This window comes from Gracilinanus agilis, chromosome 3 (genome assembly GCF_016433145.1).
Source record: "Gracilinanus agilis isolate LMUSP501 chromosome 3, AgileGrace, whole genome shotgun sequence".
In the NCBI taxonomy this organism is placed as follows: domain Eukaryota; kingdom Metazoa; phylum Chordata; class Mammalia; order Didelphimorphia; family Didelphidae; genus Gracilinanus; species Gracilinanus agilis.
This window is the reverse complement of record NC_058132.1, coordinates 162,905,492-162,932,012: the sequence shown is the minus strand read 5'-3', so window position 1 is coordinate 162,932,012 and position 26,521 is coordinate 162,905,492. Positions and strand designations below refer to the sequence as shown.

At 39.7% G+C, this 26,521-nt stretch overlaps 2 protein-coding genes across 3 annotated transcripts in view; one reads left to right on the top strand and one right to left on the bottom strand.

Moving 5' to 3' along the window:
- Nucleotides 1-206: 206 nt before the first annotated feature.
- Nucleotides 207-13,952, bottom strand: RPUSD4 (RNA pseudouridine synthase D4). The gene is made up of 7 exons (XM_044666175.1): nucleotides 13,764-13,952; nucleotides 8,159-8,324; nucleotides 4,478-4,679; nucleotides 2,295-2,388; nucleotides 2,072-2,216; nucleotides 1,563-1,660; nucleotides 207-891 (listed from the first exon to the last, which is right to left on the bottom strand). Exons 1-7 carry the CDS (start codon nucleotides 13,950-13,952, stop codon nucleotides 691-693), a joined length of 1,095 nt encoding a protein of 364 aa, XP_044522110.1. The 3' UTR covers nucleotides 207-690.
- A 148-nt stretch (nucleotides 13,953-14,100) lies between these two features.
- Nucleotides 14,101-26,521, top strand: part of FAM118B (family with sequence similarity 118 member B) — a 74,378-nt gene continuing 61,957 nt past the window's right edge. For both annotated transcript variants that reach the window (XM_044668346.1, XM_044668348.1), the window contains exon 1: nucleotides 14,101-14,184. The gene's annotated coding sequence lies outside the window, so the exon portion shown is untranslated. The remainder of the gene's footprint in view (nucleotides 14,185-26,521) is intronic.

Sequence of the window (26,521 nt, the reverse complement as noted above, 5' to 3'; positions counted from 1 at the left end):
CCGTTTGCCTCACTTTCCCCATCTGTAAAATGAGCTGGGAAAGGAAGTAGCAAACTATTTCAGCATCTTTGCCAAGAAAACTCCAAAGGGGATCATAAACGGACACAAGTGAACAACCACTACTACCATGAAACCTTTTGGCCCAGCACAGCAGATTAAGTCATGATGGGCATTTAAGCATAAGAACTTCTATGGTAAGTAGCCTATAGGTTTAAATAAATTTATTGTGGGGTTAATATAGTTCTTGTTTCTTGTTTCTGTCCTTGGGAGTTATTCACATATAATTCTCCCAATTAGTACAAGTCTGCCTAGCTTTGCTAGATTTTTCCATTTCAATGAAGAGAGGGGGTAATAAAGTCCCTCAAAACAAGCATCCCCACATCCTGCTGACCTCATCAGAAAATAAGCTTTGTTTTACATGAGAGATCTTGAAACAACTAGGATTCTTCAGCCCATCATTATCAAATGTCCCTTGTACATACAGACACTGGATTCTAATTCAACTGGAAAGTCAACCTGGCCAGAGGCTCCAACTTCAAAGTCAATAGTACTTCAAAGAAAATGAAGATCTCTTCTTGGAAATCATCTCTTTAAACCTGTTGGCTTCACAGAATATTGGCTTTAAGGCGTCCCAGTGAAAATTTGTCCAGTTGTCTCATACTGTGTTCTTTTCAGTCCCTCACTTAAATTTCAATCTTTCTCAGGGATTTCCAGTCCTAGACGTAATAAAGAACGCACGAAGTACCGGGGAAGCTTGCAAACCAAGTTAAGCTCCTGACTCTCAGGGCCCAGAGGAGGTAGGGTCAGCTGCTGGGCATGCAGGTGGAGAGGAAGGTAACGGGTCTTTGTCTGTTCCAGGCCCAGTTTCTTCAGGATGCCAACAGATAGCTTCTGTATAAGAGAAAAGAGATGCCCATTAAAAAGGTTGGAGGAAGCACATCCTCAAATAGCAAGAAAAGCCTGAAAGCCTCTGCTCTGAGGGTATCACTCCTAAAAAAACCTTCCCAAGAGACAGAACAATTGTTAGGCCTCTTTCTTCCAGACTAGACCTGGGAAGTGACCAGATACAGTCCCAGGTTCTTACATCCAGAAGTTATAGTAGATGAGAAACTTTCCTTTGCCACTAGGCTGGCTGTAAGTCTTTCAAAAGGAATGGGTTCTAACTGTCCTGCTGAATTCTTTGGCTCTTCAGCAGTAATGTGAAAGGTTGCTAATTAACTTTCAGAGACCCAAAATTAAAACTGAGAATGAACGGAGCAGGAAGGCTTTCCTGATTAATTCTATACAAATTCTTGCCCTGCCCCACTTTGCTATCTATGCATTTTTATGACATATACAATAAATGCCTGCTGTCTGACCATCTAACACCTCTATATTTGAGTGTAAGCTTCCCAAGAGCAATGACTGCCTGTTCTACATTCCTCAAATGTCCTCAATATTCAACACCAAAAGGACATTTAAGAACCCTTTGCTGTCTGATGTGGGGTTCAGACCCATTGGGCCCAAACCACAATCTCTCTTTCCCATTCTGGGATGTTTGGGAGAAGCCAGGGCCTTCTTACCTGGGGTGCCAACTTGTTCCAGTCAGAATATTTGTGATCCCCAAGGACTGGACACCCCAATCCAAAGGCTAGATGGACTCGAAGTTGATGCTTCACCCCTGAATAATTGAGGAAAAAGAAAAACTGTGTTTCTCCAGAAAATCTATCTCATTCAAAACATTGGTGTGTGTCTAATCTTCCTACTAATGGTCAAAATCTTGGGGGTGATGTCACATTTACCTTGTACTCCCCCCCCCCCCAAAGCCCAGAACCATGTTCTGTTATTACAAATGCTTAATAAATGTTTGCCAAGTTGTACTAAACTTACCCTGGATATCTAAGAAATGATACAGACTGAGAATCCCTAAAGAGCTAGCCTATGAGAACTCTCCCAGTGAGCACTGGCCAGAGCTCATTGGTCTCCTGTACAGGATGTTCCAAAGGGGCCTAACAGAGAAGCTTACAACTGCACCAAGATGTCTGGAAATATTCTAGAGGTGCTAACCTGCCCTGGGATAGCAGGACCTCACCTGTGATGGGCTGCAGCTCTAGGAGGGCACAGGTCAGAGTGCTACTTAGCACCCGATACTGGGTCACGGCAACATGAGCATGTCTGTTTGGACGGACCTTCACTGTCTTCCCATTCTCTAGGCGGTAGTTGGGTGCCAACGCCATCTGAAGCCAGAGGGATCAAGAGATGACTTCAAGGGAATGGGATGAAAAGAAAGCTCTGCACACAAGAAGTTTACCCACCTTATGGTGTTGCTGCTGGCCTTGCACCTCCTTCTCAATGATGGGGATATCAATCATCCCTGCGGAAGGCATGGGGACCCCCACACAGATGGCCCTGAGGGGAGAGGACAGAGCACTGCAATACACATTCCCACCTACTAGCAGAGATGGGGGACCAGCTAAAAGGAGTGCAGGGAGGGAAGCCTGCAGTATACAATACAACTGTCAGTCCATAGCTGTATCTGTACAATCTTTAATCTTTAGGGTGCTTAGATAGCATAAAGTCAATCACAATTGACCATTTATTGAATGCTTTTTTTTAAATGAGGAAGATGATGACAGTAGGATTGGAGGGGCTAGTCCCACATTCCTGGCCAGAAAGAATACCAAAAAGGACTGTTCTACACAATACCCTCTCCTAACAGTGGGGGAAATAAGGGTTCCCTCTCGTCAGCTCACCTTTCTTTGTAAGCTTAGGCTTCCCTCCAGAGTTCAAAGAAGAGCAGGTGGTTTTTCACCACCACTGGCCCACCCTAAGGAATGCATCACTAATATGGCCTGCAGGCAGATAAGAACCAGCATCTTTTTGATCTTCACTTTCCAAAAGGGAAGTTCCTCTAGGGTAGGGCTTTTTTTTTTTTTTAAACCCTTATCTTCCAACTTAAAATCAATACTGTGTATCAGTTCTAAGACAGAATCGTGGTAAGAATAAGGCAATGGGAGTTAAGTGACTTGCCTAGGATCACACAGGGAGGAAGCATCTCAGGCCACATTTGAACCCAAGACTTCCCATCTCTGGGCCTGGTTCTCAATCCACTGAGCCACCTAGCTGCCTCCTAGGACAGGGCTTCTAAAGAAGGGGTCATAGATAAGATGTCTGGGGGTTCTGTGAACTTGGATGGGAAAAAAAGGATATCTTTATTTTCACTAACTTCTAATTACTTAAAAGAATGATTCTGAGAAGGGAATCATAGGCTTCATTAGACCATCAAACGGGTCCATGACAAAACATGCAAAAAAAGTCAAGATCTCTTGCCCAAGGGCAAGGTTTAAACCCTAGGAAAGGCAATGGATGTGTAAATCAGTATGTCTAATATGCCTCATTTAAGAGTGTAAATCTATAGAAAGTTCTATCCCATTTGTAAGGACTAATGCAAACTACAGTCACTATATCTTAAAATCCTGTTTCGATAAAGAGAAGATGCCCATTCACTCTAAACTATCCACAATTGTTCTTCTGGTGGTAGCAAAAAAATAGAAGGAAAATCAGATGTCCATTATTTGGGGAATGTGTGTATATATAATATATGAATGTAATGAAATATTATAGCAGGATAAAAATTGATTTGAATTGAATATGAAGAATTCAACGAATCTTGGAAGATATGTATACTGATAAATAATGAGGGTAAGCATAGTAGCCACAATAACGTAATGGAAAACAACATTAAAAGACATGATAACACAGAACAGTGCAAAAGCCAACCTGAACCCAAAGGATGAAACACATACCTTCCTCCTGTTGCTTGTTATTTTTAAAAATGATGAAGGCTGATATTATGAGGAAAAATAATATTTTAATTAGGCCCATGTTGATAGAATAAAATCGGACCACGCGCCTGTAAAAAATTCAAATTGCCACCTCAGCCATTTTGTTCCATACCTTCCCTACTCCTCTTCGTCCCCAGGGAGCGCACTCAGGTAGCAAAAAGAGAGTCAAAACCGAAAACCCAATATTTAAAGATGTGCTTTACCTTGAAGACGTCATCCAAAACAGGAAACCTGTTGGACCATGGAAAATGTAGTTTTCCAAGTGTCCACAGGAAGTCTGTCATTAAAGCTCAAATGAGTCTCAAATAGCTCTCAATAGAGCGCCAGAAATTCTAAATAACACATGCTAGAAGAGCTGGTAGTATATTATGGTTATGGAAGGAAGCAAGAAGTCACTCTATCAGTCTGGTTTTTTTAAAGATGAATTTCAATAAAAAAGTGTTCTATTGTGTGTGTGTATGGGGGGGTGGGGGGAGGAAGTAATGGGAAATGACAGTGAGGAACTCTAAGTTCCTTGAGGGGATGGGAACATTTTACATTTGTTTGTGCCTAAAATAATATATTGCACACAATAGATGCTCAATAAACATTTGCAGAGTGAATGGACAAAAAGTAAGTCTTTCATCTGAATTCTGTCCCAATGTTATTCCTACCAGTATTTCTTTGTCACCTGCCGAGTTTTAAACAACTCTTGGACTTGGTGAGCCATCTCCTTGTCCCGTGCCAAGATCATCACCCCTGTTGTCTCCTTGTCCAGGCGATGGCAAAGGTGCAAAGGCTCTGCTTTGAAGCCAAATAACATCTTAGCCAAGATAGGCAGGATATCAGTGATACAGCTTTTGACCCCTGGGCCACCTATGAAGAGGGCAGAACAAAAAGGACTAAATAAACAAACAAACAAAAAAAAGATTCTACTTAGAGATAGCACCTTCTCTTGGGTGGGTGGGTGGGGCAGGAAGACTATTGCCTTTAGTCATCAAAGAACTCTAGTAGGGACAAGTTGTATTCTCCTTACTCTACTTAAAGCAAACTTACTTCATGGTCCTTAATTAGGGGGACAGGGAACAAAGAAGAAGTGACCATCCTTAAGATGTGCAAATCCTATTTGAAAAAATGTGAAATCATTTTTCTCTGTTGAAAGCTCTGAAGTCTTCCCTCACCTAACCTTTAATGGAGTCTCCTTCCCATCCTTTAAAATCATGCTCAAAGGGTAGCTAAGTAGCACAGTGGACAGAGTGCAAGGTCTGGAGTGAGGAGGAGATCTGGATTCAAATCTGGCTTCAGACACTAGTTGTGTAACCCTGGGCAAGTCACTCAATGGCCTGGCCCTTACCACTCTTCTGCCTTAGAATCAATACTTCTAAGATGAAAGGTAAGGGTTTAAAAAAAATTTATGCTCAAAACTTACCTCCTTTAACTCCTAACTAATGTCATCAGTCACTACTGATCACTTAATTCAGTTCCATGTGTTCAACCTTCAGCTTTGTGAAGACAACTCCCAGATTCAAATATCCAGTCCCAGCCTTTTTCTCCAGAAGTCAAGTACTTCATCTGGAAGCACCAAAGGCACCTCAAACTCAACATATCCAAAACAGAAATAATTTTGGTCCCCTACTTTATTCACAAACCTAGCACTCTTTCTAAATCCTCTATATTTTTTACGGTACCAACATTCTTCCAATGAACCAGCTTTGCAATATTGAAGTCATTTTTAGTTTGTTCTTCTCCCCATATCCAAATCAGTTGCTATGACTTATCAGTTCTTATACTACAATATATCAGTCTGTCAGTAAATATTTATTAAGCATCTACTACATGTCAGACATTATTTGAAGCCCTGAGGATACAAAAAAGAGGCAAAAAATCCCTGTCTCAAGGAGCTCACAATCTGATGGGGAAGACAAGCAGCAAATAAATGTTACCTCCCTGAATTTCAAACACACATCACCTGGATTGTGAAGAGCTTATTTTGTATTTCATCCAGGAGAAAACTGGGAGCCACTAGAGTTTAATGTGTAGGGGGTTGATACGGTTAGAGTTGTACTTGAGGAAAATCACTTTGGTGGCTGAATGAAGGGTAGACTGGAGTGAAGAAAGACTTAAAGCAGGCCAACCCACAATGAGCTATTAAAGCAGTCCAGGTGTGAGGTGATGAGGCAGTTTTAGAGGAGAGAAGTGGGGTGTATTTGAGAGAAAAGGTGGAATTGACAGGCCTGTTGGACAGATTGAATTTGTGGGGGTGAAAAATAGTGAGGAACTGAAAAATGACAACTAGGTTTTGAGCCAGAGAGAGTAGGAAAACGGTGTTGCTCTCAACAGTAATAGGGAAATCTGGAATGGGGTTTAGAAGTAAGGATAAGATTTTTAGGAGTGTTTAGAAGGAAAGATTAATGAGTTCGGTTTTGGATGGGCTGAGCTTAAGCTGCCTATTGGACATCCAGTTAAAGATATATGAAAGTGGGCAGCTGGGTAGCTCAGTGGATTGAGAGTCAGGCCTCGAGACGGGAGGTCCTAGGTTCAAATCCGACCTCAGACACTTCCCAGTTGTGTGACCCTGGGCAAGTCACTTGAACCCCACTGCCTACCCTTACCACTCTTCTAATTAGGAGACAATACACAGAAGTTAAGGGTTTAAAATAAAAATAAAATTTAATTAAATTTAAAAAGATATATGAAAGGTAGTTGGAAACAGAGCAGAAGGGTTATAGCAGGACAGGTAGATTTGAGAACCATCAGCATAAAGATGGCAATTAAATCCATACGTGCTGAGGTGATCACCAAGTGAAATAGCAGAGGAGAAGAGAGTCTTGGCCAAAGCCCTGCATGCCTTTTATGGTTAAAGGGAATGAACAATATTGCTTTGTGCCTTTTACCAAATTGTTAATTCTCTTTTCATGATTTTCTTCCTTTGTTCTCATTTCTTTACCTAATTTTTTCTCTACTACTCTATTTGAGTTAAAAAATAATTTTTAGTTCTTCCAAGAATTCCTTTTGGGCCTGAGACCAATTCACATTTTTCTTTGAGGCTTTGTTTAAGTTATTTTGACTTAATGGTCTTCTTATGAGTTTGGGTCTTGATCTTCCCTTTTACCACTGTAGCATTTTTTTTTGTGTGTGTGTGGTCAGGTTCTTTTTTGGTTATGTGTTCATTTTTTCGCCCTATTTCTTGATATTGAGCTCTATTCTAAGGTTGAGTTCTGTTCAGCTTGGGGGGGGGGGTAAGGGGAGAAGACTCTAATGCATTAGGCTTTTCCCACACAACTCTTTTTAGCACTAGTTTTCAGGGTTTGGAAGTTTTTAGGTGATTCCAAGGTGGTATAATATGGTAAGAGATATGGTCACTGTTCTCCTGGTTTGCTCTTCTGGTCCTCACCCAGGAAGAGTCCCTGGTACTTTGGGATTGTAATCAATACTACTCCTCAGGGCCTCTATTCCCTTGGGTATGGAAATGATACTGTTCCTCAGGATTCCTGAATCCTTGGGACTGGAAGTGATATTGTTCCTCATGACCCTGTTCCCTTAAAAGTAGAAGTGATCCTGTTCTCCAGGGTCCTTGAACCCCTCTGATCAAAAGTGATCCTGTTCCTCAGAGCTCCCACTCCCCCTTAACTGAAAGCACTCCTCTCCACCCTTGAACTCTCAGAAGTGGGTATAGGCAATGGGAGCTGCCAAACCGTCTGGGTTGAATGTTAACCCAGGGGCCCAGTAATCTCTTTCTGACAGCTGCCAGTCTCCTTAAGTTGCTGTTGCTTCTGTTGCTACTACCTAGTTTCACCACTGGTGTTTCATCTGGGTGACCTTCAGGTCAGCCTATTCTTTCAAGTCATAGATCTCTCCTTCCAACCTCCTAAGTTGCCTTGGGATGAAAGAATGTCTCACTCTCAACTTTTGTTGGCTCAGCAACTCCAGAAATCTATTTGAAACATTATTTTAAAGTTGTTTGTAGAGGAATATTGAAGAGCTCAGCTGAGTGTTTCCTCTACTCCACCATCTTGGCTCTACCCTCTTAATTGTTTCTAATATCCTTTCCACCTATAAAAATTCCAGGAATCTCTTCCAAGAGGCCTTCTGTATTCCTTCTACCTAAAAGTAAGTATTCTCTCACTCAGATTTTGCTAAAATATGCCAAGTGTCTCCCTCGTTCTCATCACTCTCATCCTTTTATCATTCTTATACATATATTTGCTGCATTCCCTAACCTCAACAGAATACAAATTTCTTGTGGGTATGAACTATGTCATTTAAAAAATTTTTATACCTTCTACACTTAGCACAGAGCTTTGTATATATTTGGGACTTCATTTTAATTCATCTTTTCCTTCCCTGATCCTTACCATGCACAGGGAGGCCATAGGGCTTGTTGATGACAATAAGGTCCTTGTCTTGATATAGGATCCCTCTCTTCAATGCCTTAGACAGTACATTGGGGTGAACATTCTGTAGCTGTTGAGTATAACGTATCAGCTCGTGCACTCTCCTCTGAACAGGGTCTCTAGGCACCTGTGAGAGAAAAAGGTTATCACTCACAATAGCTTTAACTGCCTTCATCATGACTTGGGGAAGAAACGAGACAGACATATATCCAATAATTGGAAAATGACTAAATATAGTGGTAGATCAAAATAATTGGATACAATTACACAATGAGAAATGACAAATACTAAAAAAATAAGTAAAAATAAAAATATACTAACAAATAATGGCCACAAAATCTCATTCCATACACAGACATTTCAGAGTTTCTTAAGCATCCCTAATTTGGTACTCTAAAATTATCAGATCTGTAACTAATGATGGAGAAGTAAACATACCAATGTAGGAACTGAATCCTACAAATCTTGTATTGTAATGCACATGATAAACATTTGCAAGAAGACCGCCACGAGAATAAGTGCATAACTTGGGACTTGACATCAATTGAGGACAAGAAAATGGAGACATTCTCAAAGAATGAACACATAAATGAAAAAGTGTGTATAACGTACATAGTAAGAGCACCTTGTATAGGCTCTATCACCTCACATCTGAACTATTACAACAGCCTGTTGACTGTTCTCCCTGCCTCAAGTCTCTTCACACTCTAATCCATCCTCCACTCTGCTATCAAAATAGTTTTCCTAAAGCACAGGTCTGACATGTCAGGTTCTTAGTAAGCTTTGGTATTTCCATATTTACTTTCAGGAACAAATGTAAAATGCAGTTAGGCTTTTAAAGCCCTTCACAACTTGGTTTTTACCTACCTTTCCAGCCTTCTTATATCTGTCTTTTCTGCATCTAACTGCAATCTAACTAGACTGGTCTACTTGCTATTCCTCCCATATAACACTCCATCTCCCATCTCCATGACTTTTCATTGGCTGTCCCCATGCTTGGGATTTTTTCTCTTATCTCCAGGCTTCTTTGGCATTCTTTAAGATTCAATTCAAATTCTATCTTCTGCAAGGGGCTTTTCTCAGTTCCCCTGAAGGGAGACAGAGAAAGTCTATGTGGTGAGTCTCTCTTCCAGCACCCCCCTGAGGCCGAATATACACTGGGAGACTTTAAGGGGGTGTCACCCAGAAATTGGGTAACCTAGATGGTCATGCCACCCCACAGGAGTTGGGGACAAGGCTTCTCAGTAAGAGGAGGTATGTGGTACCCCTATCCGATCCTGAATAAGGACAGAGTTCACACAAACCTCCCCCCCAATCAGTTAAATTCACAGTGGGTGGTCTGGCTTCAAGATGGAGGCAGCCAGACCAAGCAGTGGTTCCCCTCTCCCTTGTTGTCTCTCAGGCACTCTGGAACGATATCTGACTGTTGAATGGCTTTTTATTATTTGCAAATGAGGGATTGGGGAAAAGGGTGAAGGGCAGAGGGATTTTGAGGTGCCCTCTTCGCTATTTCTATGGGGTCCATCACTTAGGTGGGAGCCTTAGTGGTTCCCACTCCTAAGCTTCTCCCCTCACCCCTTTTCCTTCTATTTCTATTTCTATTTTTCTGTTTCTGTCCTTTTCTATAATTGTAAGTTTTGACTGAAAAGGGTCTCTAAGCAAGGTTGGGTAATGGGTGAAGAAGACTAAGAGATTGCTCCCAAGATGGAGTCCAAAAACTTAGCTAACTCAATGGTTGAAGTCTTGATGGGTGAGATGCGATGGAATGGCTTTGATCAGGGAATCAGGGTTTCAATTTCCAAAAGAAAGATCCTCAGGAAGCCCTCAGGACTGGATCCAAGCTAGGTTGTCTACCTCCTCCCTCTCTCAGTCCTCCACCCAAAGACCTCTCCTCCTTCCTCTTCCTCAGAGAAATTCCCAGAATCCTTTCTGGTCTCAACTCTTAGCAACTGTCAGCAACTGCCTTCTCTGGCTCCTTTGGTCCCATCCCCCTTTCACAAATCCCATCCTTACACTATGAGATTATCTTGCATTTATGTTGTATATATCTTGTCTACATGTGTTATCTTACTCACTATGTGAACTCCTTAAAACAGAGACCATATTTTTTTTTGTATCCCTAGCTGCGTTTAGTAGCATACGAATAGGAGCAAAGGAGGTGAATAATGGGAGTACTATTGTATGGGTTTATCAATGTACTATTGGCTACAAGACAAGGAGGGTATGGGATTGACATGTAAAGGATAGTATAGAGTTGCCTTGGAACCAATACACAGCATTTATTCTAAGATGGAAGGTAAGGGTTTAAAAAAAAAAAAGAACTTGGATACTATATTGAAAGAAATTACCAAGGAAAACTGCCCTGATGTTCTTGAACAAAGGGGGGGAGGGGGAGGGAATGGAAACTGAAAGAATTCACAGATCACCTCCTGAAAGAAATACCAAATGTAAAAATCCCAGGACATTTCTAGCCAAATCCCGGAACTCCCAAACCAATGAGAAAGTACTACAAGCAGTCAGAAAAAAAATTTTTTTTAATATTGTATAACTGCAATCAGAATCATATAAGATCTTGCAGCTTCTAATCAGAAGGCATGTAACATGATATTCCAAAAGGCAAAGGATTTAGGCCTACAACCAAAAATCATCTACCCAGAGAAATTGAGCCTGACACGTTAGGGGAAGAAATGGACACTGAATGAAACTGAGGAGTTTTAATCATTCCTGATGAAAAGATAACAGCTAAAAAGAAAATTCTATGACAAAGTGGATACTCAAAAGAAGCATAAAAAGGCAAAGATTGGAAAAACTCAAGGGAATCAGTAGAGTTAAACTAATCACATCCCAGCATGGGAATGTGTTAACTAGACTACTTAAGCTTCTATAGTATATAAGATACCTAAAATATTTCATATACTTAAAGGGAAACAATGAGGTTAAACTGATTACCTTTTTTTGCATGGGTAAGTAATAACTAGAATACTTAAGATTCTTATGGTATAAGAGATATTTATGATACTTAAAATATCTTAAGGTAATCAAGAGAAACAATGGGGTTAAACTGATTACTACCAAAGCAATAACTAAGATTATTTAAGATATCTATGATACTTAAGGTACTGAAGATACTTGAGAACTTTATCACTATTAGAACAATGAATAAGTGCATATATAGACAGTCAAGAGTAAGTTGAATATGATGGTATGGTATTTTTAAAAAATCAAGGCATAAGAGAATAATATACTGGGAGAGAAAGTAGGGAATAAATTAACTCACATGAGGCATGTTTAAGAATCAATACAGTAAAAGGAAAGTTGGGGAGGCAGCAGGCAATGCTTGAACCTAGTAAGGTTTTCACTGGAATTGGCATAAAGTGGGAATAATATCCACATTCAGTTAGGTTTAGAAATCTATCTTACCCAATAAGGAAGTAAGAAGGGGAGAGGGAACAATAAAGAGGAGGAACTAACAAATAGGAGGGGGAATTTGGAGAGCAGGGTAAAAAGAAGCAAAAACATTTGTGAACAGAGAAAGGTTGAACAAAGAGTAAAAGAGAAGGATAAATAAAGGGAAAATAAGATGGAGGGAAACACACAGTAATCATAACTCTGAATGTGAATGAGATAAACTCACTCATAAATGGAAGAGAATAGCAGAATGGATTAAAAGCCAAGATCCCACAACATGCTGATTATAAGAAACTCATTCAAAGCAATCACATACACAAAGTAAAAGTAAAGGACTAGAGCAAAATCTAATATGCTTTGACTAAAATTAAAAAAGCAGGGGTAGCGATTATGATCTCAGAAAATGCAAAAGCGAAAATTGATCTAATTTTAAAAAGATAAAGAAGGAAATTACATACTGATAAAAGGAACCATGGACAATGAAGTAATATCAATATTAAACATATATGCACCAGATGGATAGCTAACAGGCATTTAATATCAAAAGACTTAGAAGAACCTCTGAGAATCTTGAGTAGATCCCTTGTGGGGGATTTATGGAAGGACATGGATAAGAATTATGTAGAATAAGAGCTTATAGATGGGTGGGATTCAGTGTCATTTGAGGGAGTCCTTAAAAAGGGATTACAAATCCTCTTAAGTATAGAAGTATACATAAAAGATGTCTTCATCATAATGGAGGACCCATTAAGCTAGCAAAGATTCTAAGGATGTAAAAACTTGTTTTAGTCCTTTCCTTCTGTTAATCATTATTTCCTATTTATACTGAATAGTTAACTTTGTATATCATTTGTTTGCTTGTTCTCTCTCTCTGGTTACATTGTAAGCTCCTTGAGGTCAGGAACTATCCTTTGTCTCTTTTTGTATCCCCAGTGCTTAGCACTGTCCTTCCATATAGTAGGTACTTAATAAATGTTTACTGATTGATAGTTTATTGATGGAAGAGACACCCTACTGCTAGCAGAGCTGTGAATCATTTCAAAAATTCTGGAAAATAATTTAGAATTACAAGAAAATTATTAAACTGTGCATACCCTTTGATTCAGAAATGCCACTGCAGTAGTATTGCCCCAAAAGGTAACTGACAGCAAGAACCCAATCACATGTTAAAAATGTTCACAGCAGTACTGAGTTCAGAAAAAATCCAATAATTTGCTCCCAGCAATTGGGGAGTGAGTGGACCAACTCAGGTATATGAATGTAATGGAATACTGCTATTCCGTAAGGAAAGAGAAACATGGCAACATTTGTATGAAGTGATGGATAGGATCCAAAGCAACACAACAGCATATACTATCTATCAAAATAAGGTAAATAAAATCATTATGGAGAGGCAACAAAACATAGATTAGTCAATGTTAATACATAGGTTGGTCATAGGTTGTTAGTACTATCAAAGTCCAAAACCAGATTCACCCTCTGTTAAAGGGTGTCAGAATTGTTTTCTTGGGTGTGTTTTATAGAGGGGCTTGTTTGGGTGTTGGGAAGTACTGGTTTTGTCAAAACAAAATGTATAAACACATTTTCTCCTTTTTAGTCCAATGTTATTAGTAATGTATTTTTAAAAATCGAAATTTAGTTTGGATATTCGTTTTATTTTTCATTTTCAATAAAATTATTTCATTTATATTTTTTCATTTTTATTTCTTGGAATGTTTGAATATGTGTTTTGGGGATGGTGATTTCGGACTTCATCAAGACAGAAAACTCAGTAATCCAGTGTTGAAGAGTTGCCTAGAGTACCTAAAAGTGACGTTACTAGCCCCGGGTCACACAACCAGCATATGACCAAGGCTGGTCTTGAACCCAGGTCTTCCTGAGCAAGAGGTTGATACTCTTTCCACCCCGCGACAGTGCCTCTGGGCAGACTGTAATTAAAGTACTTTTTAAAGAAACGGAGAAGGGTCTGGTGGGGCCACGGTCCCAGAGCAGGGCTAACGAGCAGCAGCGGTCAACCATCGAACACCCCGCAGAGAGTCCGCCGCTAATTTGCAACGCTCCTCAGATCCCAGAACTCACAGGGTCATCCCTCCACCTCCCCCCGCCCCTGCCAGGTGCGCGCACTTCCTCCTGGGATTCGTAGTCTTGACGCCCTCACCTCCTTCTCCTTCGCTTTCTGTTCTTGCTTCTCGGCTCGCAATTTCTCTGCTAGCTTCTGAGCAGTCAAAGACCGAGCCGCGGCAGTAGCGGAACACAAGCACTTGGAAGCGAGGTCGAAGTGCTGCCCCCAAACGCGGCGGGTATCCTGAGCTTGGAGGTTCAGCACACGCCTCGCGGACGCCGCCATTTTGCCAGTCAAAGGGGAGGGATCGGAAGCCCCTGGAGGCGGGGTGGAGGTGGTACAAGGCAGTGAAAGGGGAGGTCCCAGGAGATCACGTGGGAAAGAGTGGGGAGGTGGAGCCGACAGAGTGGCCGGTCCATCACGTGGGGCTCTCCAGCGCTTAGTGCGGCTGCGCGGGCCGGTAGCTGCAGCTGGAGAACGGTGGTGGCAGGCTGAGGGCCGGACTGAGGCGATTCGGGTGAGTTGGGGTTTGGGATCGGCACGGGAAGTGCACTGAGGGATGCCTCAGGCATCGCTCGCCCTCCGTGACCCTGGGCTCGGCATCCTCTGAGACTACTTCCTCGGCATTCCTCATTTGAGGACAGTCTCAGTTAAAAACATCTCCCCACCCCCCCCTCTCTCCTTGGCGACCCTCCCCAACGTTCCTCGGGGACCCCTTCCCTCCTCGGCAAGGGCGCCAGCCGGAGGATCCCAGGGGAACCGCAGCCTCTCCGAGCCGAGACCCTCCGGACGCTCAGGGATGCTCTCGGGATCTCTTCTCTGGGCTCCCAAACTCCTCTCCTCTTTGTACCTTCTGGGACTGCCCGGGGAATATTCCCAGTTCTTCCTCTCCAGGTTACCTGAGGGCCTTTTCAGTAGTGTCCGTGGCTCCAACCCTACCTCCCTTCCCATATCCTCTCCTAAGACCTCATTTCATAGGATTGTTTTGCTTCTCTGCCCCTCCAATCAAGAAGTAAAACACACGTCAACTGGTTCTCTGTATTAAGTTGTCAACTTCACCTCCAAATTCAATCCCCCCACCCTTACGAAATGAAGGAATTCTTAATATTCACACATAGGCACAACTTCTTCAAATACAAATAATTCCCAACCGGGCCTCTAGAATGGACAGAGAAAGGGAAGCGATCCTCTAGTTCAATTCCTTTATTTTACAGATGGTTAAACTGAAACCCTGAAAAGGTGAATAACTGGTCACTGGTGTACGTTTGGAACATAACCCAGGTTCCTGACACCATCCTACCGTTAAAGTAATTTGTTTTTCTATTGGAAGGGTGATAAAATATTGGATAGTGAAAAAATGTTATCAACTTCCATGTCTTTTACACCAAAGACTGGCAGACTGGCAGATATAATAAGGGGAAATCCTGTATAGGGTGAAGAAGTTGAACTAAAAGTTTTTTTTGGTCCTTTCCAGCTCTAGGATTCTTTGGAAATGTTGCCTATCTTTTCCTCCTTTCATAACCTAAGTCTTATTTTTTAAATTGTTTATTCCATTGTCTCTTGAAAAAAATGCAAACCCTCAAATTGAACATTTAGGAAGTTAGATAACCAGATGCACAGTGTTTCTTAGTCTGAATAAGGAATGGCTTAACTCCCCTGGGAGATGTTCGTACATGTTGACAAAAACCAAGTAGCTAGATTGGAAGCAATGTCTAAGCCCCGAAATGTCAAAGCCCACCCCCCTGCAACCCTCATTAAGAATTATAAACAGTAAAAAGAGCAGGGTTTAGCAAGCTGCCCAGCACAAATTAGGCAATTAATATTTATTGATTGGTGTCAGACTTTTTTTTTGACATGCTGATTATCTTGCTGGGCTTTTTCTTTTAAGAAGGTATCTCACATAACTTCTTTTAGAGAAACAAAATTTCTCATAGCTTTTTTTTCCCAACATATCTTTCTCCCAGTAACCCATCCAGGATCTGACCATGGTAGACTGACCACCTTAATCCATTCTACCAAAGCTCATACATTACCATAAATTTATCTATGTGTTATATTATCATATTTATTATTATAAATATATTATATTGTATTTTTTCCTAGAGACAGTAGGAAATAATATAGATCATAAAATTAATAGGGAGCTCCTGGAGTTTTTGAGTAGGGGAATTTAGGAAAATTACTTTGGCAGTTAGATAGAGGATGGATTGGAGAAGATTGAATCAGGGAAAACAAGCAATTATTTCTATCTATAGTCCAGGTGAAAGGTGAGAGCCTGAAATTAGGGGGCTATATGAATAGAGAAAAGGAGATAGATGAAAAAGATGTGAATATACAAACCTGAGAAATGACAACTGATTTGATATGCGGAGGGAGTAAAAATGAGGAGTTGATTATAACACCAAGATTGTAAACCCACGTGACTAGAAGAATGGTGGCATCCTTGAAAAAAAATTGAGAAATTTGGAAGAGAGTGAATGTTGGTGGGAAAAAATGTCATGAGATCTAAAATATAGATTATAGTCTGCATGCTGGCTTATCCTGTGAAGCTCACTTTGACCCACCCAAAAAGAAAAGAAAAATTGGGAAGGGGAGGTTCCTACTCCTTGAAATGTACAGTCTGCCCTGAAAGCATGCTGCTATAGCCACCAGGTAATCTGGAAAAATGTGAGTATTTTATTTTTCCCAATAGCACTATCAGCTTCTGTTTTGCTTATCTGGATAGTGGATAGGTTAAAACTTATCTTAAAAGAGACTACACCTGACTCAGAAGGGAGGAGACAAGAACTGTTATGGGATAGAGTGGAAAGGTTTAGTTATGTGGGAAACAAGCCTCCAGTTGGTCATCAAGGGGAGAGTAGGATGCCACCCATGTGTTGGAAGGATGACACTTTTTGGAGTAAAGCTATGGCTTTTACTCTGGTAGATACTGTTCTGAGAGGGAGAGATGAAGATATAGTGAGTGTATTCTTTGCATAAGGGACTGCTTTGCAAAGGCATGGAACCTGGGGAGATCTAGTGTCAAATTCAGGAAACAACCAAAAGTAGGCAAGATTGGCTGGAAGGTGGTATGTGTGAAGGGGAGTAATGCTCTATAAGGCTGAAAAGTTAGGCTGGAGTTAAGACTATGAAGGATTTTAAATTCCTAGCTAAGGAGTTTGTATTTTATTCTAGAGATAGTAGGAAGCCCCTGAAGATTCTTGAGCTGAGGAGAGACTTGTATTTTAGGAAGATTATTTTGACATTATGTGGGATGGGTTTCAGGAGAGAGACTGGAAGCTGGAAAGTCCAGTTAGGAAGCTGTTGTATTAAGCCCATGAAGAGGGGTGATTTAAGGCTTTTACCTGTGTGTGTATACATGTTGAAAGTTAGGTTTTCTTGGGTATCAAAGCAAAGATTGCCATCCTTTCTTACCTTATGCTGGGTCCAAATATAAGCAACCTTCAGTGTCACCTGGCATAGGGGCTATAGTATTTATCTTTGGAGAGACTTAAAAAGCAGCTTCGAGGAGTGGTTGTTTTTTTTTTTTTGTCACAACTATTTTCCTTTACTTTTAGTAAATTTACTAACTCATTAGAGAATCCTGGATCTTGATGATTTAGCTAGGTTCACAACATCTGAGGTTCTAGAAAAGTGGTTCCCAAACTTTTTTGGCCTACTGCCCCCTTTCCAGAAAAAATATTACTTAGGCCCCTGGAAATTAAGTTTTTAAAGATTTTAATAGCAATTAATAGGAAAGATAAATGCACCTGTGGCCATCACCGCCTCCCCTGGATCACTGCAGCACCCACCAGGGGGCGGTAGCGCCCACTTTGGGAATCACTGTTCTAGAAGAAGAGGAGTGGGATTATTATAAACCATTCAGCTAAAATACTCCCAAATAAAACAGCACAACTATCTCTGAAACTGTAAAGCTTGATACCTTCCATCTGTCTATGATATTTGTTCAATTAAACTAATTCTGCACAAATAGTCTTCAAATTACAAAGAAATTGGAATACTATAATACAGTGGAAAAATCAGTGGGCCTGACCAGGAGAATCCCTCCTGCAATGTTTGCTAACTGTATAACTAATAGCAAATAATGTTATCCTTTATAGGCCTCAGTTTCTTCATCTGTAAAATGAAGAAGTTGGAATAGATGACTTTTGAAGTCCCTTCTAGCTTCAGACCTATCATTTTTTGATCTGTATATTTTGCAGGTAGAATTATGGAGGAGTCAGAACTGCAGTTTCCATGGGTTCAGGGCAACTGTGAATGTAGAAACATCTTCTACTGATACATATCTGTAACTACTCAGCTACTTCCAGGCTTTAGAGATTTGCCCCAAGGGTTGGGGGGGGTGGAGGGGAATCTGACAAGTACAATTATAGTAATGGAAGTGGATTCTTATTAAATTTTGTCGCTTGTTTATTTATGTAATCTTATGCTTTTTTGCTAATATTTGAATTTGGGGATCATTTAAATTCAACATCCCCTTCTTTTTTATTTCCTTTTTTGCCTCCTTGATCATTAAAGTAAGGCTTCCTAACTCAGGCTCCTCAGACTTTTAAAAATACTCTTGTGTTTCAGTATAATTGTTTCCTGTTGTTAGAGCTAGCTCAGGGGTCGGCAACATATGGCTCTCGAGCCATATCTGGCCCTTTTGAGGGCCAGATATGGTTCTTTCTGCAGGAGCCATAAAGTCAATTTTTTTTTCAGGTGCTGTTACAGGAGCGCGCACCGTGAGCGCACTGTGTACGGCTCTCACAAAATCACATTTTAAAAAATGTGGCGTTTATGGCTCTCACGGCCAAAAAGGTTTATGACCCCCTGGGCTAGCTGATGGCAGTGGATAGATTGGTGGGCTTGGAATCAGAAAGACCTGAGTTCAGATCCTGCTTCAGTCAGTTACTAGCTGTGTGATCCTGGGAAGTCTTTGTCTCTATTTCCTCATCTATTAAATAGGATACAGATATTTGAAGATCAAATGAGATAAAAATGTATTTAAAGTGCTTTGCAAATTGTAAATTATGTATTTACCAGATCTTATGTAAATTATGTAAATACCAGATCTTACTAGGCATCTAGATGGTGACTAGAGCATTGGATCTGAAGTCAGGAAGAACTGAGTTAAAAATCCTGCTTCAAATATGTATTAGCTGGGTGACCTGGGCAAATCATTTAATATCTCTTATCCTAAATTCTTCATCTGTAAAATGAGGGTAATAGTAACTCGTGCTTTTAAAAGCCATATTCTGAGAAGGGATTCATTGGCTCCCTTAGTTTGTCAAAAGAGTCCATGACCCCAAAAAAAGTTAAGAACACTTGGTTTAGAGAATGGGTCAGTGTTTTTACTCCTAAGTTGTTAGAGAGACACAATCATTGAACTAGAGAATTGGACTTCAGAAGTTTCTAAATGTTGGCAGCAGCCGGAGGGACTAGTATACAAATTTTACTACTTGCGCTTATCTGATTCTATAACCCCTGAGATGTTCTGGCTGGGTAATTAGGAAGCTGAACCACTTCTTTCTTTTTTTCTTTCTTTTTTTTTTTTTAAACCCTTACTTTCTGTCTTGGAATCAATACTGTGTATTGGCTCCGAGGCAGAAGAGTGGTAAGGGCTAGGCAGTGAGGGTCAAGTGATTTGCCCAGGATTGCACAGCTGGGAAATGTCTGAGGCCAGATTTGAACCTAGTTCCTGTCTCTAGGCCTGGCTCTCAATCCACTGAGCCTCTTTTCTTCAGTTTTTGAGGAAGAGAGAGGTCAGTTTTAATTCACTAGACTTTTAAAAATGTAGACTTTCTAAAAAAATAGATTTCTCTTCCATAATATTTATATCCTTTCATATCCCCAGGCCTCATTTTTTTTTATACCTATTCAGTGTCCTTCCCTCATCATCTAGTCACTTTGCCTCTGTTGCTGTAGCTTAACTTTCCTATGTCTGTAGGCACATAGTTAACAGATTCAATTATAAATTTTCTTCTGCTCTCTGAAAGCTTTGTTGTCCTGTCTTTTCAGTACTCATGCCTTGCCAAACCCCAACCTTGAGTCATTCCCACTATCTACTTTTTCTACTCATGTTCAAGTGCTGCTGAATACCCCTATAGGAAACCATATAACTGGGCTGACAATAGCCAATGGCAGGAGAAAAAAAGTAAAGACATAAAAAAGGTAAAAGGGTGATAATCTCCATTTTTCCTGATGACTCTCATTTACTCAGAAAATCCTAGGGAATCAGGAAACTCATTGACACAATAGCTTTAGCAGAATTTCAAGGTACAAAATAAACCCACAACAATCAACAGCATTTCTATATAATAATAATTGAGTCCAGGAGACAAAAATAGAAGTGAAGTCTAATTCAAAATAACTACAAAATGCAATTCGAGAACCAGGCTATCAAAGCACACTTAATAATTATATGGATTTGGTTATAAAATGCTACAAATTTTAGAAAATAACTTAAACAGCTGAAGGAATACTCAGTGCCCATGCCTGGGTTTCCCAATATAATTAAAATGTCAATGTCATCAACGTTAACCAACAGACTTAATCTTATACTAATAAAATAATTAAATTATCTAATTCAAACTGGTTCTGTGATGTGGCAGTTCTCTCCTAATTGGCTTATCCCATCCCACATAGCAGCTGTTCTAAACCTCTTCCCTCTTTAAAACTCCCATACCACCCCCTCCCTCTTCATAGAGAACCTTTACTTCTAATTTACTGAGAAAATATGAGATCCCTTATAAGTTCCCCTTTTATCCCCCATTCTCTAATTGACTCTCCTACCTTGATTCCTCTAGTCCACGTGGGTGAACCTATAGCATGTGTGCTGGAGGGGGCTGCTCCCTTCCCCCTCTACATGCCTGCCTGAAGACATTCCTCACTTCATCTGCCCCTCTGCCCAGCAGCCCAATGGGAGTGCTTCCTCCCTCCCCTGTCTGGGGTAAGGCACTAGAGGGGTGGGAGGAGCAGCTCACATATAGCATGAGGGTGCAGTTTGGGCAGTTGGTTTCTAAAAGGTTCGCCATCACTGATCCATGTGGTGCTACAGTCTCTAAGGAAGAGATGGTTCTTCCCTTTGCCAAGGCCCGTCCTCCTCCTTGTGCCTTTCACCCCCAACCTCTTCCATCTTTTTTTTGTCCTTTCAGTCAACCTCTCATTTGTCTCATCTCTCCTTCATATTCACTTACTTCTTCCTTGCTTGCTAGAAACACTCCATAGTCCCAGATTCTTAAAAAACAAGCAAACAAGAAAAAAAACAAGAAAAACTTTACTTGAAGGGAACGGGTAACCAAATTTTTGTTATGTGAATGTATGAACAGAACATTATATTTATACTACAAGAAACAGTGGATGTGAGGAATTCAGAGAATGTGGGAGTACTTATAAACTGATGCAGAGTAAAATAAACAGAGCCAGGAATATATGATATACAGTGACTCCAACAACGTAAATGAACAGTATACTGGTTTCAGTTGAAATAACGCTGGGTAAATGTAAAAACCAAGCTTGGCTCCTGAGAAGAGATGAGAAAATGCTCCTCCATCTTGTCATTAGCAAGGTAAACTGTGCATGTGGAATACTGCATATGCTACCAAACAGTTCATTTATTGGTTGGTTTTGTTGTTGTTTTTTTTGTTTTAGGGAAGATTTCTAGGCTAGCAAGGGAGAGGAGAGAAAAAGAGTATGTTGGAGAGCCAGAGTCATGGGACAAAGCTCTGTTATTTAATCTATCAATTAATTTTTTATAATATTCATATAAGCTTGGGTAACACCTTGACAGAAAGCCTTTAAGGCTATTTTTTGCTGTCAAATCAAATGGTTTTTTTCCTAGCCAGCAAAAAAATAAGCATATGCTAATAGGAATGCAAAGATCTAGGACAATTCCAACAAACTTTTCAGAAAAAATGCTATCCACATCTAGAGAAAGAATTGGGAGTAGAAATCCAGTAGAAAACATAGGATTTATCATTTGTTTATGTGGGCATATGATTTGGGGTTTTGGTTTTAAAAGATTATTACAAAAATGAATAATAAGCAAATTGGTTTTGAGTGTGTGTGTGTGTGTGTGTGTGTGTGTGTGTGTGTGTGTGTGTATCCCAGTGGAATTGCTTGTCAACTCTGGGAGGAGAGAGGGAAAAGGAGAGAGATATAACATGAGTCATGTAATAATGGGAAAAATGTTTAAATTAAAAAATAAGCATAATACAATTTTTATATTCCTCGTACCTCTTAAATGTACAATGTGTGACTATAAAGATGTAGCCTACTATAGAATCTTATTTGCAAAATCCTGCCTTTTTACTTCTCATATTTACCTCGATTGCTCTCTATATCAATTAATTCTTAAGATTAATTAGTGGCTAGGTAGAGTAGTGGATAGACTGCTAGACCTGGGTTCAGGAACACCTTAGTTCAGATCCAGCCTCAGATACTAGGTGTGTGACCCTGGACAAGTCACCTAACCTTTTTCTTACCCAGTTTCTTCATCTATAAAATGGGAATAATAATAGCATCCATCTACCTTCCAGGACTGTGGGGCTCAAATGAGATAATATTTGTAAAGTACTCAGCACAATCCCTGGCACATAGTAAAAACTATATAAATTGGAGGCAGCTGGGTAGCTCAGTGGTTTGAGAACCAGGCCTGAGCTGGGAGGTCCTAGGTTCAAATTTGGCCTCAGGCACTTCCCAGCTGTGTGACCCTGGGCAAGTCACTTGACCCCCATTGCCTACTTACCACTCTTCTGCCTTGGAGCCAATATACAGTATTGACTCCAAGATGGAAGGTGGTAAGGGTTTTAAAAAACAAAACAAAACTATATAAATTATATTTGCCAAGGAACCCGAGAATAAATATTATTATCTCCATCATCACAATGAAGATTTCATGCAAATGAGAAAGATAAAGGAGTTTGTCATTGGCATTCTTGATTGAATTTTTTAAAAAACAATAACATCTGAGTTTTTTCTCCCCATGGTTTCATAAGTTTTTTCTCTTTCAGATATATTGAGAATCACTCCCTCAACCTCTTTTAAGATTGTTCCCTCCAACCCAGACTTTGTGTATATATACTGGTCTAATCTGTCTTTTGGTCCCATCATTTTTCTTTTGTCATGTCTACTTCCTCATGTAGCACATCTGGGAATATTATGTTAAAGTCAAAAAGTTGTAGCTCCATTGTCATCAATGAAGAAAAATTTTCATAGACCTCACAGATCTTTTCCATTTTTCTAAATCTCATTGTTGTTTGTTCTTTGTTTTCAAAGAGTACCAGTAACATTTCAGGGTGATGACTTGACTTGTACATGAATTGGATTTAAGTGAGGCAGAGTGGTGCAAAGTCTTCGGCCTCATTCTGTCTTCCATAGGCTACACTCTCAAGGATGATCTATCTCACTTGTTTTTTTAACTCTACCACTTCTTGATAAGAGGATGCTATTCACATTCCTCTCTCAGAAAGACTTTGCAAATATGTTTATAGTCTAAATTGTTAATTTGATTAAACTTCCTTAGGAAATGGTGATAATTTTAGTTTATGCTTGTTCCTCTATCCACTTCGTATTTTCCTGCATCAATAGCATGTTTACATAGGTCATAATGTGTTTTCATTGCATGTACTTCTCATTTTTATTCTGATTTGATAGTAATGTTTATATTTACTCTAACAAGTTGATGATCTGACTATAACAGACAACTGATTCAGAAATGACTTTCACATTTGTATTTTCCTTAATGACTTACAATGACTTAAAATAGTCATTTTCATTTTTGGTGATGTTATTTGGTGCTTTTCATATCTTGAAGGAGGAGGTATTGATGATGTATATATTTTCATTGAAGTCAAATATTAAAATGTATATTAAGAAAATTAGAAGTTTTTGTACAAACAAAAAGAATGTAATTAAATAAAAAGAAAAGCAATTGATTGGGAGGGAACATCTTTTCACCCACTAACTAATAAAAGTCTGATGTCCAGTATATTCAAGGAACTATCACGAATATAAAGGAACTGTTTCCTAGTGAATAAGTGGTCAAAGACTATGAATAGAAAGTTCTTAGAAGAAAAATTGAAAACTGCTAGTAGTCATATGAAACATTCCCCCAAATAACTAATTTAAAAATATAAACCAAAATAACTCCTGAGGTTTAACCTCACATCTAGCAAATTGGCAAAGATGATAGAAGGACAGGAATAATATGTTGGAGGGCCTGCTAGGGTCCAGGGCCTGCTGGGGTCCAGGAACACTAATACACTGTTGGTAGAACTATGAATTGCTCTAACGACTCTGGAAAAAAATTTGGAGTCATGCTAAAGATGTGATTAAGATGTTCATATATTTTGACATAGAGATGCTGCTGCTAGGAATATACCCCAAGGAAGACAGAGATAGTAAAAAAGACCTATGATCCAAATTTGTTTGCCATGTCCAAAAGAATTTATCACTTGGTCATCAGCTTACAGATAACATGCTTTTGTGAGTAGCTAGATTAGGCTTCTGAAAACAGACTACTAGATCAAGTATGATATCATACTCAAAATCTTTCCAGCATGATAGACCATATGGAGCTTATGCTCTACTAGCACAGCGTACAAGAATTCAAGGTCCATACTGTTATTGGAGGAAGACTATGGAAGGTTTTGATCATTACAAATTATAAAATTAATAATAGGTATTTACAAAAACCCTGCTGTGAAAATAATTGCAACTTATTCACCAACATTGGTTTTTGAGGATGGAGAGATTTTATGATGGATTCAATAAGACCTTCCAGAGCCAATTAACATAAACACTGATGCTGTTAACATCTAACACATCCCCTAAACCCACCAATGTTTCATACATGATGACTTCTTGTTGGATTTCAATGAAATTGTCCCTTTCATCATTTCTTTTGGCATAATAATATTCCATTACATTCATAAAGCATAATTTGTTCAGCCATTCATTCCTCAATTGATAAGCATCCTTTAGTTTCCATTTTTTTGCCACTACAAAAAAGCTTCTATACATATTTTTGTACATGTGGATCCTTTTCCTTTTCCCTTGATATCTTTGGTCCATAGGCCTGGCCAAATTGCTTTCTGGAATGACTGGACCAGTGATGCTGTATCTTTTAGAGCCAGAGTGCCAGGCCACACCCCCAGACTGAGTGCTATACCCAACACACACACACACACACACACACACACACACACACACACACACACACACACACGAGAGAAAAGCACTCCCATTGGGCTGCTGGGTGGAGGGGTGGGTGATGTGAAAAAATGTCATTAGGCAAGGCAGAGAGAGGGAGGGGAGCAGGTCCACCAGAGTCCCTCTGCCTTTCTAGTACAGTGAACTCTGGGGGTGGGTAGGGGGTAGGGGCGAGGGTGGCCTTGTGCCATCTTTGGTACCCGTGCCATAGGTTTGCCATTACTGAACCAGACTAATTCACAATTTTAACAACAATGCATCAATGTGTCTGTTTCCCTTCAGTCCCCCCACCACCAACATTTGTCATTTCCTATTTTTGTCAGCTCTTCAATCTGATAGACATGAAGCAAAATCTGAGAGTTGCTTTAAATTCCATTTCTCTTATTAGTGATTTGGAATACCTTTTACATGACTTTCAATATCTTGGATTTCTTCCTGAGAAATCTGTTTTAATCATTTATTAATTGGGAAATAGTTCTTATAAATTTTAATCAATTCCTTGTATCTCTTGGAAATGAGAGCCATATCAGTGAATTTTGCTGGGAAATTTTTCTTTGCCACTTGCATGTTAACCATCACCCACATTTCTCTGTTATTCATCTTTAGCCCTTCAGAGACAATGATGTTGACATTTCATTGTCTTTAAGCAACACTGGTAAATGTTAATATAGAAAACAAGAGCCTTTGCTTTTAGGGGAAGCTTGGGGTTTGTAAAAAAAAAAATTTTGCAGCTTCCTAAAAGCAGTTTACTGTGCTTCTCTTTCTCCTGTTCACCTCTGAACCCAGTTTATTATCCATCAGCACTGTCTTTCAAAGATGCTTACTGATGGAGTATACATCCAAATATCAGTCAATTAATTTTTATTAAATGCCTAGTATTTGCCAGGTCCTATGCTAGGTATTAGGGTGATACAAGAGGCAAAAAAAAGTCCCTGCCTTCAAGGAGCTGTCCAAAGGGGGAAATAGTAAGTAAACAAATATATACAAATAAACAATCAGCATAACATTATCCACAAAAAGGAACATCCAGAGAACCTCACCACTCAGGAGAAAGCTCTCTACAACTTGTACTGTGTGCAGAATCTCCATTGTCATAGTGGCAAATAACACTTTTGTTTTGTGCTTTTCCTTAACAGGATTATTTCTGTTGTTAGGTCTTCCAAAGAATCTTGAATAACATTACTGTATGGATAAGAGACTCCTTTGGGTTGGAGGTGGGGGAGGAACCTCTAAGACAGTTTTTTTAATAAAAAATTTCTGAATTTAAACATGAAATGAGTATTTCCAAATATATAGTAGAAGAGAAAAAAAGAGGATTGTATATGAACCTGGTGATCTATAACCCACAGACTGCTTTTCTTTTTTAATATATGATGAATTCAACATTAACTTTCAAAGGTATTTTTACTTATTTGTGATTCTTCCTGGCCTTCCTTCTGTTTCTTTCTATGGGTAAAAAAAAAGTTTCAGTGACCTTTTCTTTTTTCCTTTGGCTACGGTATCAATAGCCATGAGTTCTCTGCCTGAATTAGAGAGAAACACCGGGAGGGGGCGGGGGGGGGGGGGGCCAGGGGACGGGACGGGACACAAAATCCTTGTTTTAAAATAAACTTTAGTCAAGCAAAATACATTTTTACATTGACTCTGGCCAAAAATATATG